General features: G+C 47.6%; 1 protein-coding gene and 1 non-coding gene across 2 annotated transcripts in view; one reads left to right on the top strand and one right to left on the bottom strand.

Moving 5' to 3' along the window:
* Positions 1 to 14,644, top strand: part of F8 (coagulation factor VIII) — a 69,694-nt gene that overhangs the window by 47,086 nt on the left and 7,964 nt on the right. The window contains exons 18-22 of the mRNA XM_054997048.1: positions 2,628 to 2,810; positions 7,252 to 7,368; positions 8,358 to 8,429; positions 9,792 to 9,877; positions 14,109 to 14,264. Coding sequence (XP_054853023.1) covers positions 2,628 to 2,810; positions 7,252 to 7,368; positions 8,358 to 8,429; positions 9,792 to 9,877; positions 14,109 to 14,264 — 614 coding nt within the window. The remainder of the gene's footprint in view (positions 1 to 2,627; positions 2,811 to 7,251; positions 7,369 to 8,357; positions 8,430 to 9,791; positions 9,878 to 14,108; positions 14,265 to 14,644) is intronic.
* On the bottom strand, positions 14,549 to 14,621 carry TRNAV-CAC (transfer RNA valine (anticodon CAC)). Its single transcript has one exon. It is a non-coding gene; the product is annotated as a tRNA-Val (tRNA).

Below are 14,644 nucleotides of genomic sequence, written 5' to 3'. Positions count from 1 at the left end.
AAGAGAACACCAAGCTGCACCTCACAGAGCAATGGCTTTGTTTTCAGACCAGACACAGTCTGTGGCATTTTGATGCCCAAGGCAGAAATATGAATAAACTCAATAATTAGTGATTTGCAGCCTCTTAAATTATTACCTCCAATTCTGCTGCCTGAGGTGGCCCATTTTGCCCTATTTAGGCCTGTGATTTTCAGAAAAGCTTGTTCCAGATGCTCACAGCTGCAGAAGTGAGATGAGTATTTACAAAGGATGGGGTCTTTTCTGTGGCGGTTCTTTAACCCTGAAACTCCCTCCCCAGATGCAGTCATTGCATTTCACTTGGCAGTGCCAAGTGAAAATCATTTTGTTTGCCCAAGCTTGCAATTTTTTTTGCTGTTTTCTCAATTGACTGCTTTTATTGAAGTGATTTGGGGGATTGTAATACCTGGGGATTGATTTTTTATTTTCTGCGATACAGACTTAGAGGGCAGGCCTTGCTACCCCCTTCAGGTTGTAGGTTGTTTGTTTGCTATATTTATGCAAGTGCCTGATCTGAATTTCTGCTGGCTTATTCCCCAGAGCTGTAAAGTTCCAGGAGTAGTTTTGGAACCCTGCAGTCTTAGGATGCCCTCACAGTTATTTGCTGTGTTTACAAACAGAGTGCTAGATCCACAGCCCCACCTCAGATCCCCAGAGAAAGTAATCCTGCACCCAAAGTGCTTCACCTTTGCCTTCCCCCTCCCTTAAGAAGAGTCAGGGCTTTTTTTCAGCTGGAACACGGTGGAATGGAGTGCCAACACCTCTTGAAAATGGTCACATGGCCTGTGGCCCCGCCCCCTGATCTCCAGACAGAGGGGAGTTTAGATTGCCCTCCGTGCCGCTTGGCGGCAGGGAGGGCAATCTAAACTCCCCTCTGTCTGGAGATCAGGGGGCGGGGCCACTGGCCATGTGACCATTTTTGCCGAGGGCAATTTAAACTTTAAAAAACTCCCCCCTTGTTCCAGCTGACCCAAAGTGACATCATTGTGCGGTCCTGAGTTCCACCACTGAGTTCCACCACCTCTTTTCCCAGAAAAAAAGCCCTGAGAAGAGTCATCTCCTAGAAGCTCTGTTTTTGAAGGAGAGCCTCTCCTAACATTTAGTTCCCATTCAAGAAACTCCATTAAAGGACATGAACATTTAAATGTTCCTGTCATGTGCAACTTTAGGCAAACCCATCAATCCCTCTTGATCAACCTGAGCACAGTACTCAGGACAGCAGTCACACAAAAATATTGCTATTGTGCTTCTGTCCAGTGTAACCTGAAGTCTTTTTTGCAACTTGCACATCCTGACTTGAATGACCCGGACTAACCTGATCGCATCAGATCCCGGAAGCTAAGCAGGGTCAGCCCTGGTTAGTTCTTGGATGGGAGGCCACCAAGGATATCCAGGATTGCTATAAAGAAGCAGGCAATGGCAAACCATCTCTGTTTGTCTCTTGCCTTGAAAACCATATGGAGTCGCCATAAGTCAGCTGCAACTTGACAACACATTACATGGATTATTCTAGTTAACAGTGGTATCCAAAACAGTTATATTCCTGGCAGGGCTTTTTTTCTGGGAAAGAGGTGGTGGAACTCAGTGGGTTGCCAGCACAGCGGGCAATTCCTGGCGGGAGGTGGTGCCCCTGGTACTGCATGCGTGCACGCAAATTGCGCACATGCTTCCAGAACTGTGCAATGACATCACTTTGGGTCAGCCGGAACAAGGGGGGGGAGTTTTTTAAAGTCTAAGTTGCCCTCAGTGAAAATGGTCACATGGCCGGTGGCCCCGCCCCCTGATCTCCAGACAGAGGGGCGTTTAGATTGCCCTCCTCACCACGGTGTGGAGGGTGATCTAAACTCCCCTCTCAGGGGATGGGGCCACCGGCCATGTGACCATTTTCAAGGGGTGCCGGAACTCCATTCCACCGCGTTCCAGCTGAAAAAAAGCCCTGATTCCAGGGCTTAGAAGGGTGTTAACTCTGTTTAGGATTGAACTGTAAGTCTGGTTGATGCTTCCTCTACTGCTTCTTAAGACTCTTTGAGTTTGCCTGGCTTGTGCTTAGTGTCTTTTCTCCCTCTCCCGCTTGTTGTGCTTTGTTTTGCTTAATGTCTAGCTTGCAAAAACAGTTCTGTGGAGCTTGAAAGCTTGTTTGCTGGTTTGCAATGCTTTACTTTAGTCTCTACTGCTGTGTTTGGATTTCAGCTCCCAAGCTGGTATAGGACAAAAAACAATTTAAACAATTTGAGCCAAAAACAAAACAAATTTGCAAACTAAGAGATGCCACATCTAACCAAATGGCAGCGACAGCAGGCCAGTCAAAAATGTTATAAAAGCAAAATGAAAGTAAGGATAACTCTGAAAGTAAGTTTTCATTCTGCTACTGCTGCTGCAAAAAAGCAAATAGTGATTGCTGAAACTCCAAAGGAAGAGGGTGCCAAGAGGGACCATCACAGAGAATGCTCTGCTCCTTTATGAAAGCAGCCGAGCGTCCACTACTGATGAGACCCACAACAGGGCTTTGATGGTATATCCAGAGCGGAGACCGTAAATGAAATCCAAATCCAAGTAGTTCAATATACCAGTGTTCTTTCTGCATCCTTTTTCTTTCTTTTTTTTACCAGCTATCAATGGCTATGTGAGAGATACTCTGCCAGGGCTGGTGATGGGTCAGCACCAGAGGGTCCGGTGGCATCTAATGAATGTGGGCGGGGTTGAGGACATCCACTCAGTCCACTTCCAGGGGCAGGTCTTCACCGTCAGAATGGACAAGGAGTACCGCCAAGGAGTCTACAACCTCTATCCTGGTAAGGCAGGAAATGGATGGCTACACACGCCCCTTCTTGCTGTCCCTTTGATGTCTTCAAACTGTAGGTACTCACTGTCCCTTCCATAGGAGTGAAGAACATGCTTAGCTTTCTTAGACCATGGCTGCTTCAGTGCTTCCACAGAGTGATGATTTATCCATGTAGATTTGACCCTGTGTAGTTTCTCCATGCAGTTTGCAGGAGGCATTTCAGAGGCAACGGAGCACCCATGCAGATATTTCTCCTGCACTTTCCTTGCCTGAGCCCCACAGAAAGAGTGACGGGACTCTAATCTAGAGAACCGGGTTTGATGCCCCATTCCTCCGCTTGAAGCCAGCTGGGTTACCTTGGGTCAGTCACAGCTCTCTCAGAGCTCTCTCAACCCCACCCACCTCTCAGGGTGGGGATAATAATAACATACATTGTAAACTGCTCTGAGTGTGGCATTAAGTTGTTCTGAAGGGCAGTATATAAATTGAATGTTGTTGTTATTTAAGGAAAATGGAACTTCTGTGGGCAGGATCTTAAAAATGCACACCTTCCCATGCCCACAGCATCCAAAGGCACTTATCTTTCCAAAAAGATCATATTAAACCAGATATGGGAAGGATCGCTGCAAAGTAGGGGGCGACATGCAAAGCGAACAACTAAAGAACGATGACATGTGAATGCTAAAAAAACCAAAACACTCTAGTTTGGATGCTAAGTCTGAGCAGAATTTCCAGGCAGAAGCAATGCAAGTCAGAGTGTTGGCCCCGTATTGTCTCCTTTGACAGGTATTGGATCTCCAAGGACTCAGAAATAGGAAGGACTTTCATGCCATTTGCAACTCTTGTTTCACTGAGATGCCAGGGACTGAAGCGAAGTCCTTGTGCATGCAAAGCATGTGCTGTACACCACTGAGTCACAACACATAAAGAGGTCCAGAAGAAGCCATCCAAACTCAATGTAATTTGAGCCAGGTGTTTACCAGGAGGACTTTGCTAATAATAACTCTCTGAAAACCCAAGGGCTGATCTCAGTTTATAAATTAATAAGAAGCCACTCCAGGAGAGCTAGGAAGCCGGAGAAAAGCACGTCAATGCAATGCAGATCCAAGGAAGCCAATAACCACCAGAATCCTTTATTACCATAGATATGATTTCTGAGGACTCAGTCCTGTCTATAAGAGCAACCCGTTATGACCACATCATACATTTACTGTATTTACTTGAAAAGAAAAGGACCCTGAATGTAAGATGACCCCCTTAAAAGTGTTATAGATACACACACAAATTTATTATAGGGTGTAAATGTAACTTGTCTGTGAATGTAAGATGACCCCCCCTTTTTATGGCATACTGGGGGAAAATTAATCTTGTACATGAGTAAATACTACATATATCAAGGATCGCTGATACAGTTCTTTTTCCTGAATACTCCCATATCCTCTTGTCTTAGTAATTCTTAAAACAGTCTTGTAAGGTGGGCTGGTCTTAAGAGATATGCATTTGTTTCCTATCAGGGACAAAAACCTGGAGAAACCCTATTCACTATATTTATTACAGTAACAAAAACAAACGGGAATATGAATGAATGAATTGCATCCCCTTCCATTCCATCCATAGCTGTCTAGTGAAGAGAGTTCAAATAGATCAGATGCAGGAAGACAAAGTCAGGAAAAGAACAAGAGATATGAAACTGATGCCTCAGCTTTCCCACTGAAAGGAATGTAATAATGAAAGCAAATTATAATAGAAATGAATGACAGTTTTGACACAAAAATGGAAATGGAAACAAATGGGCAGATCTCTGCTAATATTATTACTTCTTACAGATGGAAGGCAGAGAGAATAGGGACTTGCCTAAAACCATCTTCACAGCTGATGGGAGATATGAACCAGGCTCTTTTTGTGGGCTGAGCCATTCAGTCTCCCTACCCCCCAATGCCTGACCTCAATGCTAGAACTTATAAATGACTCAAAATGAAAGACTCAAGGCTACCAAGACTTAACATGCCTCCTCCCCCCGGTAACAAGATTCTCTCTGGGACCTTCTATGTATCACCCAGATCCAATCCAAGCATCATATGATTTGCCTGGCTATTGGGGACCCTGGGTGATCAGAACTAGACATGGGCACAAACCACAAAAATTTAACGAATCCGTGGTTCGTGGTTCAGTGCTGCTGCTGATGACAATCCCGAAGTCGCGAACTGCAACGGACATTTCCCATTGCCGAACCGGTTCACAGTTTGTGGTGCTCAGAATGGCCCCGTTGCACTTATGTTGCCAAGTAGGCCCCCTCCCCTGCTTTGAAGCCTGCCATGAACTGTGCTAAAGTTTCCTGCATTGCTGTTTTACTGCTGCACCAAAGACTGCTTTGCACGTGTGTGTTCTGATACACGTGTCAGTTTCCTGCCTGCGTGTCAATTACCTTGCTGCTGTAATAGACTGTGTAGTTTACTGACTCCATGTTTGGATAACTGCACCAAGGACTCTCTTTCTGGGCAGCCCTGCCCTGACCTGTATCTGGAATTCCCAGTGTGTGTTTGGACTCTGTTACAAGTGTGCCCCGTGCCTGCATTGCCATCTGCCACGGACCGTGCCTGTTCCCTGCCTTGGACTGTGTTTTAAAGTGTTGTTCCCCCTGCCTCCATGGAAGCCTGCCTCATATGGGCCCAAGCCGCTGCTAGCAGCCGGGCGCCTGCTGGGGAAACCTCCAGCGAGCCTGGCTAGGCGCTCCCTGGTCAGTTCCCGCCTGGAGCCTCCCACGGGCCGGTCCCCGAGCTTGCCCTCGCTACCGGGCAGCCTGCTATCCAGCCCCAGCTATGCCCAGCCGGCATCCATGTTCTCAGGCAGCCAGAAGACCCTGGGAAGAAGACTGCTTTGAGAAGCCATTTCGGCGAAGCGGGCACACCACGTCCGCAGCGAGAGCCCCTCGCCCCGCTCTGCATATCTTAGGAGCCGCCCCAGAGAAGGAACTAAGTGCCGACCATCCCAGGCACTTAAAGAATGCATCTCAAAGAAACCTCCGCATTCCAAAGCTGATGACATCAGGACAAGCCCTGTCCGCTGGAACATCCATTCAGCCCACTTGGATTTCCCCCTCCCTCTTTTGTCCCCTCTTCCTGAGGTGTCACTTATCACAATCTGATTACCAAAGTGGCCCATCCAAGCCATTCAGTAGCCCATTAGACCCTTTGTTTTAAACTGTGAGAACCACCAAGTACAGCACCAGCCCCAGGGTACGTTTTGGGGTATTTAAGCTGGTCTCCCAGACCACTCGGTGCTCAGGCCATTCCCTATCCAGACTTCCTTGCTGTCCGTCTGTGGTCCCAGTGCTGGCATTGGGCCACCCTCGCTGCTGCGTCTCTGCTTCGCTCCAGGATAAGTGAGTATTCCCCCTATCATCGTTGGGAACCAGCTAATGCGAACGTCTCTGTATTTCCTACTCTGTATTTCTTAGACCTTGTATGTTCTTTGTATGATTGTGCAAGCTAGGCTTACGCTACACTCAATACACGTGTTTGGACCTTACTCCTTGTCTGCCTCTTTTTCACTAGAGTGTCTGGGATCGGGACCTCCGTAAACATAGGTTATGATCCTCGCTTAATATTAATAGTTACAGACTGCTACAGCTAATTCCCCATTATAATAAAGAGCAGTTCTGGTAACACTTAGAGAGCCCATATTCACAGGGAGTGTGTAGCAGGCTCTCCTCCAGCCAGCACCCAGGTTTGGTCAAGATTGCAATAGGGATCTTGGAGTTATACCCTCTCCAATCTGAGGCCCCCAGGAAACTCCCACAAAAATCCAAGCTCAATTATACTCTCTCTGGCTCTCCCCAAAGGCTAGCAAGTAGCAAGCAACAGCTCTCATACTCCACTGCTCGCTGAAAGTGAAAGCCAGCCTAGGAGCACAGTGCTTTTTATAAGCTGAGGTCCCATAGAGCAATGCAGGAGGTCTGTGTTTGGCTGTCAGAGCTGCCTATCAGGGTTTGCAGAGATGAGATTGGAGTGCCCGTGGCTACAGAACACCCCCTCCACCTCCCTCCCCCCGGGTGTCTTCTCCCAACTTGTAACTACTTTACAGCTCTATGGTTGGAAGGAAGACCTGCTGAGCAAGGTAAGCTGGGCTTCAATTCGGGTTTCCAGGGCGACAGAAGGAGTACAGACAGAGTTCAGGCATTCCCCCTGCTCCGTTTCCAGGGGAGTTGATTGATGGCGCCTGACTGTCTGGCTTCCCGAACCGCAGCCAAACGCACCGAACCAGGCTTCTTCCAAACACTGGTTCGTTTGCCGTGGACAATCACGAACTGCCGGATCGCAATCGCCAATTTCGTGGGTTTTTGAAGTTCGTAATGCAGTTCATGCCCATGTCTAATCAGAACTCCAGGAATGTTGTCTTGTCCCCTCTGCCAGCAACCCTAAGGACAGTCTCTCTTTTGTTCCCTGCTGCAGGTGCTTTCGCAACTGTGGAAATGCGCCCGTCCCACACTGGGATTTGGCGGGTAGAATGTGAGGTTGGAGAACATGAGCAGGCTGGGATGAGCGCCCTCTTCCTGGTCTATGACCAGAGTGAGTAGCTTGGTGTGCCATTCTTCAAAGGTTGAGGCCTTTTCCTAGAGAGAGGCTCCATGTGCCTCTAACAGGAGCCTAGCTGGCAGAAATAAACAGGTGAAGCTTCTCCTTTGGGGCACTTCAGACACAGGAAGATATGCTTGTTGATTTACACATGGGAAACGACTTATAAAGACACAGCTGGCTATAAAAAAAAAGGTGACAATAAAGCTGTGATGTTGTCCCTAGGAGAAGTTCTGGAGGCTGCACTAGCTTCCTATGGATGAGAGAGCAACGGAAACTTAGGACCAATTTCCACAATATGGAGTTCATGGCTGGGTATCGTGGGCCTTATCTGCAAGCTCAGTCATAGTCGTATCTGATTTGCATGTTCTGTCTTCCTGCTAGTGGTGTTCTTGCTCTGGATCCAACCATGGTGTAGGCAGAAGGAGCTTTGGTCTTCCCAAACAGAAACAGTCTCAGGAAGGAGCTATTTATCCCCTTACAGAAAAGCAGGTGGTCTTCATCAGATAAGACAGATTGATCCAAAGTGATCAGGAGGATCCTAAGCTGGATATAAATAGTGGCCCTGCTCCCAGAACATGCTGGTATGGAACATTCCTTGACAGTACCAGCCACTTAAGTGTTTGGGGGAGGCTCAAGTTCAAGGTTCTGAATCCTGAAGTTGCTAGGACTGATCTCCGTTTGACAGTCTGGAAGCCCAGAAGAGCTGGGAACTAAGAGCAGGGTGATGTCTGAGAAGAAATTCCAAGTGGGTCAATAAGCTAGCATTCATTTCCCCCCAGAGAAATTATTCTCTGCCATCGGCCTAGAAAGGTAACCAGTTGGAGCTGCATCAGACACCCCAAGTGCTAATGGTGAATTCAGAACACACTGCATAGTCTGTGGCAGGCTTCTCCACTAATGCCTGAAGTGCAGTGAACCTTTGAAAACCCACCTCCTTACCTCCCCAGTAAAATGTGTATTTCTGCAACTTTTGCTTTCAGGGTGTCAAATTCCTCTGGGCCTAGCATCTGGGACCATTGCTGACTCTCAGATCACAGCCTCAGATCACTACGGTAAGGCTCAGGCAAGGTGGAAACCGGGTCTCTGCTGCAGTTTGTAGCTGATGCTTATTTAGTAAGACAGATGTTTTTATCGTATCTCAGTAGAAAACACTTGAAGTCCCTATTTCAAAAAGGGCCGTGGTGTCTGATGCTCTAAGAATGGGCAGAACCCACTGCAAAATGTCACAGAATCTGACCATTTGCAAAAGATCCCAAAAAACCAAGACCCCTTTTAAGATTTCTTTCTCTCATCGCTTTCTCAAAAAAAAAAGTGTGATAGGCAGTTTCCACAAGGGCATTTCAGCATCTGACATATTCCAGCTGAGTTCTTATTTCAGATTATTGGCACTAGTTTTGATGCTGTTACTCATTATTCATACTATGCACACTCATTTCCCCCAGGCAGTAGTCATGTGTCACTTCTTGTTTTGTCCCATCCCCATCTCTCTCCCATCATGTGCAGTACAAAAGCAATAGTACATGGAGCACTTAGTGAGAGGCGAAAGGCACATAAAAACAGGAGCCACTTGGCACATTTGGGTCACACTCAAAAAAATTTTCTTGAAGATCCAGCTTTGGGGGAACAGGTTCTGCCAGTTTGACCCAGAAGGGGCCTCGAAGAGCACTGATCAGTCACAAAGCACTACCATGTCTGGTGCTGTTTTTCAGTTTACAAAGTAATGACTAGGTTGTAAAAAAAAAAAAGGCTCTGAATGATTGTTTAAATGTAATTTTTTTTAAGGCTAGCTGGGCCACCAGGATCATGGGACCAAACTGTCAAAGAAATCAGTGTTTGTTTAGAGTCAGTTAAATGTGTGTTGTTTGAAGAGCAAAGGGGAAGGGAAGCCAACCTCACTCCACATGGGCATAAGAAGCATGCCTGTTTTGGTGTACACAACGCTAATGTGTTTTTTCCAGTGGTTGCATTCAATTTGTCACATGGCCTGCTGCTGTTCCAGTTTGTGTTGCCTTTGAAATAGCCCAGAGACTTTATGTTCTTGAACGGCTCACGGCCCACTGAAGTCGAAGCAGGGATGGTGCTTCCTTCTTGATCAGATTCTTCTGTGCCGCTGCACCATTGCGTCACGTAGACCTGTCAAAGAGCTGAATCATCTGCTTATTTGGCAGATGGGAAGCAAATGGCCGATGCGCTGTGTAAAACAATGCCTAATTGTGCAGGCTGGCCCTTAGAACCTGATCGAAAAGATCAATCCTCTAGTGGTCAGGGGGCAGGATGGCTGTGTTTTTTGAAGGAGGTCTGAGCAGTCTCATTTCTCAATACTTCTTGGGTGGAAGTCAAAGAAAGAGAGACATTAGCTGTCCTCTCCGATGATACCCCTTTCCAGTCTCACTCTTCCTATTCTTCTCTCTAAGGTCTCTGGGTCCCCAGTCTGGCCAGGCTGGATAAATCAGGGTCAATCAATGCCTGGAGCACTGACCGGGGCAATTCCTGGATCCAGGTAGGTTCATTCAGGAAGTGAACACAGCAGAAAAAGTAACTGAAGAAGGCAACCAAGATGGTTAAGGACTAAAAGCACCTTTTGTAGGAGGAAAAGCTGAAGAGTTGGGACTTTTCAGTCTAGAAAAAAGATGGCTAAGGGTGGGGGGACATGATGGGGGCTTAGAAAATTATGCATGGGATGGCAAAAGTGGATAGAGGGAATGTTTTCTCTCTGGCCGTTTTCACACTTCTTACTGGCCGCAGAGCATCGTGCAAAGCTCCCAGAACAACAGTGTCTTCCTGCTGCAAGTTCCCATCATAATTCCGGTTCTCGCACAAAATCGCTACAAGAAGATGCTGTCGTTCCGGGAACTTTGCACGATGTTCCATGGCCACCCTCTGAGCAGCAATCTTTGCGAATCTGTAGAGAGGGGAAATTGACAGAAACTTTGCCTCTGTCTTTTTAAACTAAGCTTCCCGGCTAACATTACATCTCCCTGCACTTGAGTGTCCTCGTGTAAAATGTCTCGTGTAGAGAGACTCTGCATATAGATGGCTTTAAAAGGGTGCAAGACAGATTCATGAAGAGGAGGCCCGTCAGAGACTACTAGCCGTGACGAGTAAACAGAGCCTTCATCTACAGAGGCTGCAAATCTCTGAATATCAAAGCCGGGAGATGGCATCAGGGGTAGGCCTTGGCCTCTAGGCCCTGTTCACTGGCCCTCTAGATTGCTCACTGAGTGAACTGGAATGCTGGACTAGATGCTGGACTATATGGACCACCGCTCAGATCTAGCAGGGTTCTTCTTATGTTCTTATGGGGAAGCCAGCCAGGCAAACGGCTGAGGTTCTGTGCTGGCCTGAGGGGGACAATAAGGATACAGAGAACAGCCAAAAATTGCTCTGACTTGGCTAAAATGCAGGGAGGCATGCAGGCCTTGTCTGGGGGCTTGGCATAATGAACTTGGAGCTCTCCAAGAAGCCTCGTGTCTGTCAGTTTCTTGAGTGTTTCTATGCTGGACAAGCCATTATGTGTAGTGGTTCCAAAGCAGGACTAAAATCAAAACGAGTCCAGTAGCACCTTTAAGACCAACCAATTTTATTGCAGCATAAGCTTTCGAGAATCAAGTTCTCTTTGTCAGATGCATGGTACAAACTGGTCAAATACAGAAGAGGAGGGGGGAGAGGGGAGAGAAGGAGAGGAGGGACAAGATGCAATTAGGGGGGAGGCAACCAAAACATTCCTTTGCTAGTAAATGTAAACATCTCCTTTTGGTGTGTAGTCAGTTTGCCGTGTTAGTTTGCAGCAGTAAAAGCATCCAATTTCTATGTAGTATAAGCCCTCGATAACCACAGCTCTCCCTGCCAGATGCATCTGACAAAGAGAACTGTGGTCCCCGAAAGCCCACACCAGGCGTCACTGGGCTCCCCCAGACCACGCTGCTGTAAAGGAAATCTGTTACCTGTGATAATGTGATAACCATTCATAGTCTCTATTCAGTCCCAGCTTGACAGCGTCAAATTTGCATATGAATTCCAATTCAGCAGCCTCCCGTTGGATTTTGTTTTTGAAAGGTTTCTGTTGAACCACAGCGACCTTTAAGTCTTTGGTGGAATGTCCTGGTAGATTGAAGTGTTCTCCCACTGGTTTTTGGACGTTTCCATTTCTAATGTCAGATTTGTGTCCATTTATTCTTTTGCGTAGAGGTTGGCTGGTTTGTCCAATGTACAGAGCAGAAGGACATTGTTGGCACATGAGGGCATATATCAGATTGGAGGATGAGCAGCTGTAAGAGACAGAGACAGTGTAGTTGATGCCATTGGGTCCTGTAATTGTATTCCCTGGGTAGATATAAGGGCAGAGCTGGCATCTGGGTCTGTTGCAGGGCCTGGTACTTGTGCTGGTGACTCTGCTGGCAGATTCATGATTGTGTGTGAGAAGTCGTTTAAGGACTAGGGAGACATAGGTTCAAATTCTCTCTCTGCCATGAAGCTCAGGGGGAAGGCCTCCGACCAGCACTCTCTTTCAGATGAACCTACCAAGCAGGGCTGTTATGAGGAAAAACTAGAGGAGAGGAAAAGCCGTGGGCTGGATCCTGCAAATCTCCTCTCGTAAAAAGGAATTTCTCCTCTCATAAGAAGCTCTTACATGAAAGGAAGGCTCCCAGCATCAGGGGAAGCATCACCATTACCAGGACAGATCTACAGGACAGTACCCCATATATGCCATCCAAAATTCCATGGAGGAACGGTGGGATAAGATGTGCTGGATAGATTTCATTTGTACAACGCTAAAAATCTGGATTCCCATAACCAAACCATCCCTCTTCCTAGGGCAAATAGGTTCTTTGACACACACACACACACACACTCACTCACACACACACACACACACACACACACACACACACACACACACACCCCTAAGCAGGATAAACCACTGGCTGTGTGTCTTTTACACATCTGCCAAGAGATCAATTCATATGCTATAAAGTCCTCAAGTCTTCCATGTGGGCCATACAGATCCGCTCTGGGAACTCAGTTTCCAGGTGTGCATCGACAGTCAGATGAGGACTGTGGAGCGTGAGGAAAAAGGGATTCAGCATCTCTTCCCTGTACCATTTTCCCTAGCCAGAAATGTCCTCAGGGAATCATTCTTTGCCCACTGGGGAAGCTTACAAGTATTGATAGCAATTATGTGAACCTGAGAATTGAATTCCCAGCACAGAACTTCAGACACATGTCTGATCCAAAGCCCTTGGCCACACGGACTTCATAACATAAGAATTATCTTTCAGGCTGCAAAAACTGAGGGGATTTGAAGCCTGCTATGGGTGAGCATTGCTTGCTGTCCCTCAATAGTCCAGTAAAAGCAAACTCTCACATTCTGTTACTTGGGATGTCAGATCCACTCAGGACGGTCCATTATGACTGGCAGTAATTCTTAGTTCTCAGACAGGAATAGATAGATATAGATATAGATATAGATATAGATATAGATATAGATATAGATATAGATATAGATATAGATATAGATATAGATATAGATATAGATATAGATATAGATATAGATATAGATATAGATATAAAAAATTGAGTAAGTGTATTTGAGACTACTCACAGGTTATCCCAGGGTGCAGGTGTGGTAGCGCACCTCTAGGGGATAAACGATGAGATGTTCCCTTCACCACCAGAGTCCACTGGCAAGTGAGCCTCCCTTCCCTTTGCTGCAGGGATCCACTGCCGAAGGGAAGGGCCTCTGCACCTGTCAAGTCTCCGTTCTTGGAGCACAGAGGGCAGCCAGCAAGACAGGCGAGCGCACCTCCAAGCCCTTGGCTGCTGTGAAGGGCTGGGAGGCACACCCGTGCTCCTGCCCGGAACAGGCTGCTGCCGGGTTCATGAGCCTGCCCGGGTGCCTGGCACTGTGCCCCCCCCAGCAAGGCCTGCAGAGCCAGGCCAGGGTGCCTGGGTGGTGCCCACCCCAGCAAGGGTGCCTGGCCGTTGCCCTCAACAAACTCACCAGTGTGCAGGGCCGGATCGAGGGGGAGGCAGGGGGAGGTAGTCTGCCCCCGGCGCCACCAGGGAGGGGGCGCCGGGAGCAGCTGCCAGCTGCTGGGAGTGCGCGGGCAGCCTCGCGGCCTCCCGTGATGCCTTTTGCCTGCCCCGCAGGACAGAGGGCGGCCGGCTTGCAAAAGGCAGTGCGGCTTCCCGTGGCATTCGCCTGCCGCTGCAGGGCAGGCAAAAGGCAGCACAGGGGGCTGCGGGAGCAATGCCTGGTCCCCCTGCCCTTTCTAGAGCCTGTTGTATTTTTTCCCCATAACGGGCATTGTTACTAGTAACATAATAATAACTTTCATCTTATATACTGCCCTTTGGGACAACTTAATGCCCACTCGGAGCGGTTTACAAAGTGTGTTATTATTATCCTCACAACAATCACCTTGTGAGGTGGGTGGGGCTGAGAGAGCTCTGAGAGAGCTGTGTCAGACCCAAGGTCACCCAGCTGGCTTCAAGCGGAAGAGTGGGGAATCAAATCTGGCTCTCTAGATTACAGTCCTGCTGCTCTTAACCACTACACCGAACTGGCTCTTCTGAGATGCTTTGAGCATGGGACTTCCTACATGCAAAGCAGGTGCCTTGCCACTGGGCCCTCTGCATGTGATATCCTGGGAACAGATTTTAACACAAGTTAAAGAGCAGTCTCTGCAATCACCATATTATAGTTCTCCATCTCCTGCGCTGTTGACCAGGTGGACCTCCTACAGCCAAAGATCCTCCATGGGATAAAGACGCAAGGAGCCCGGCAAAAGCTCTCTACCCTCTACGTCTCTCAGTTTGTCATCTTCCACAGCCTAGATGGACAGAAATGGAGAATATACAAGGGCAATTCCACCAACTCCAAAATGGTGAGTTGTCTTTCTTTAACCAGAGGAGGAAGGGAAAGGAAGGTGGCACCAAGGAAAATAGATTATTTTTAAAAATACGCTTTCAGTCATGTTACAAATGGTATTGCACATACATATTTTGGACTGAAGTATTGGGTAGAGTTGAGAGGGGACAATAGAATACGAAAAGGTGCCTTATGCTGAGTCAGTTCTATCAAGGTCACTATTGACTACTATGACTGGCAGTGGCTCTTTAGGATCTCAGGCAGAGGTCTTTCACATCACCTACTGACAGATAATTTTACTGGAGATGCTGGGGATTGAACCCCGGGCCCTTCTGCATGTGAAGCAGATGCTCTACCACTGAGCCACAGCCCCTCAGAAAGTACCCATCAAGGATT

The sequence above is a fragment of the Eublepharis macularius genome, chromosome 13 (assembly GCF_028583425.1).
Source record: "Eublepharis macularius isolate TG4126 chromosome 13, MPM_Emac_v1.0, whole genome shotgun sequence".
NCBI classification, from domain to species: Eukaryota; Metazoa; Chordata; class Lepidosauria; order Squamata; family Eublepharidae; genus Eublepharis; species Eublepharis macularius.
This window is presented reverse-complemented; position numbering and strand designations above follow the sequence as displayed.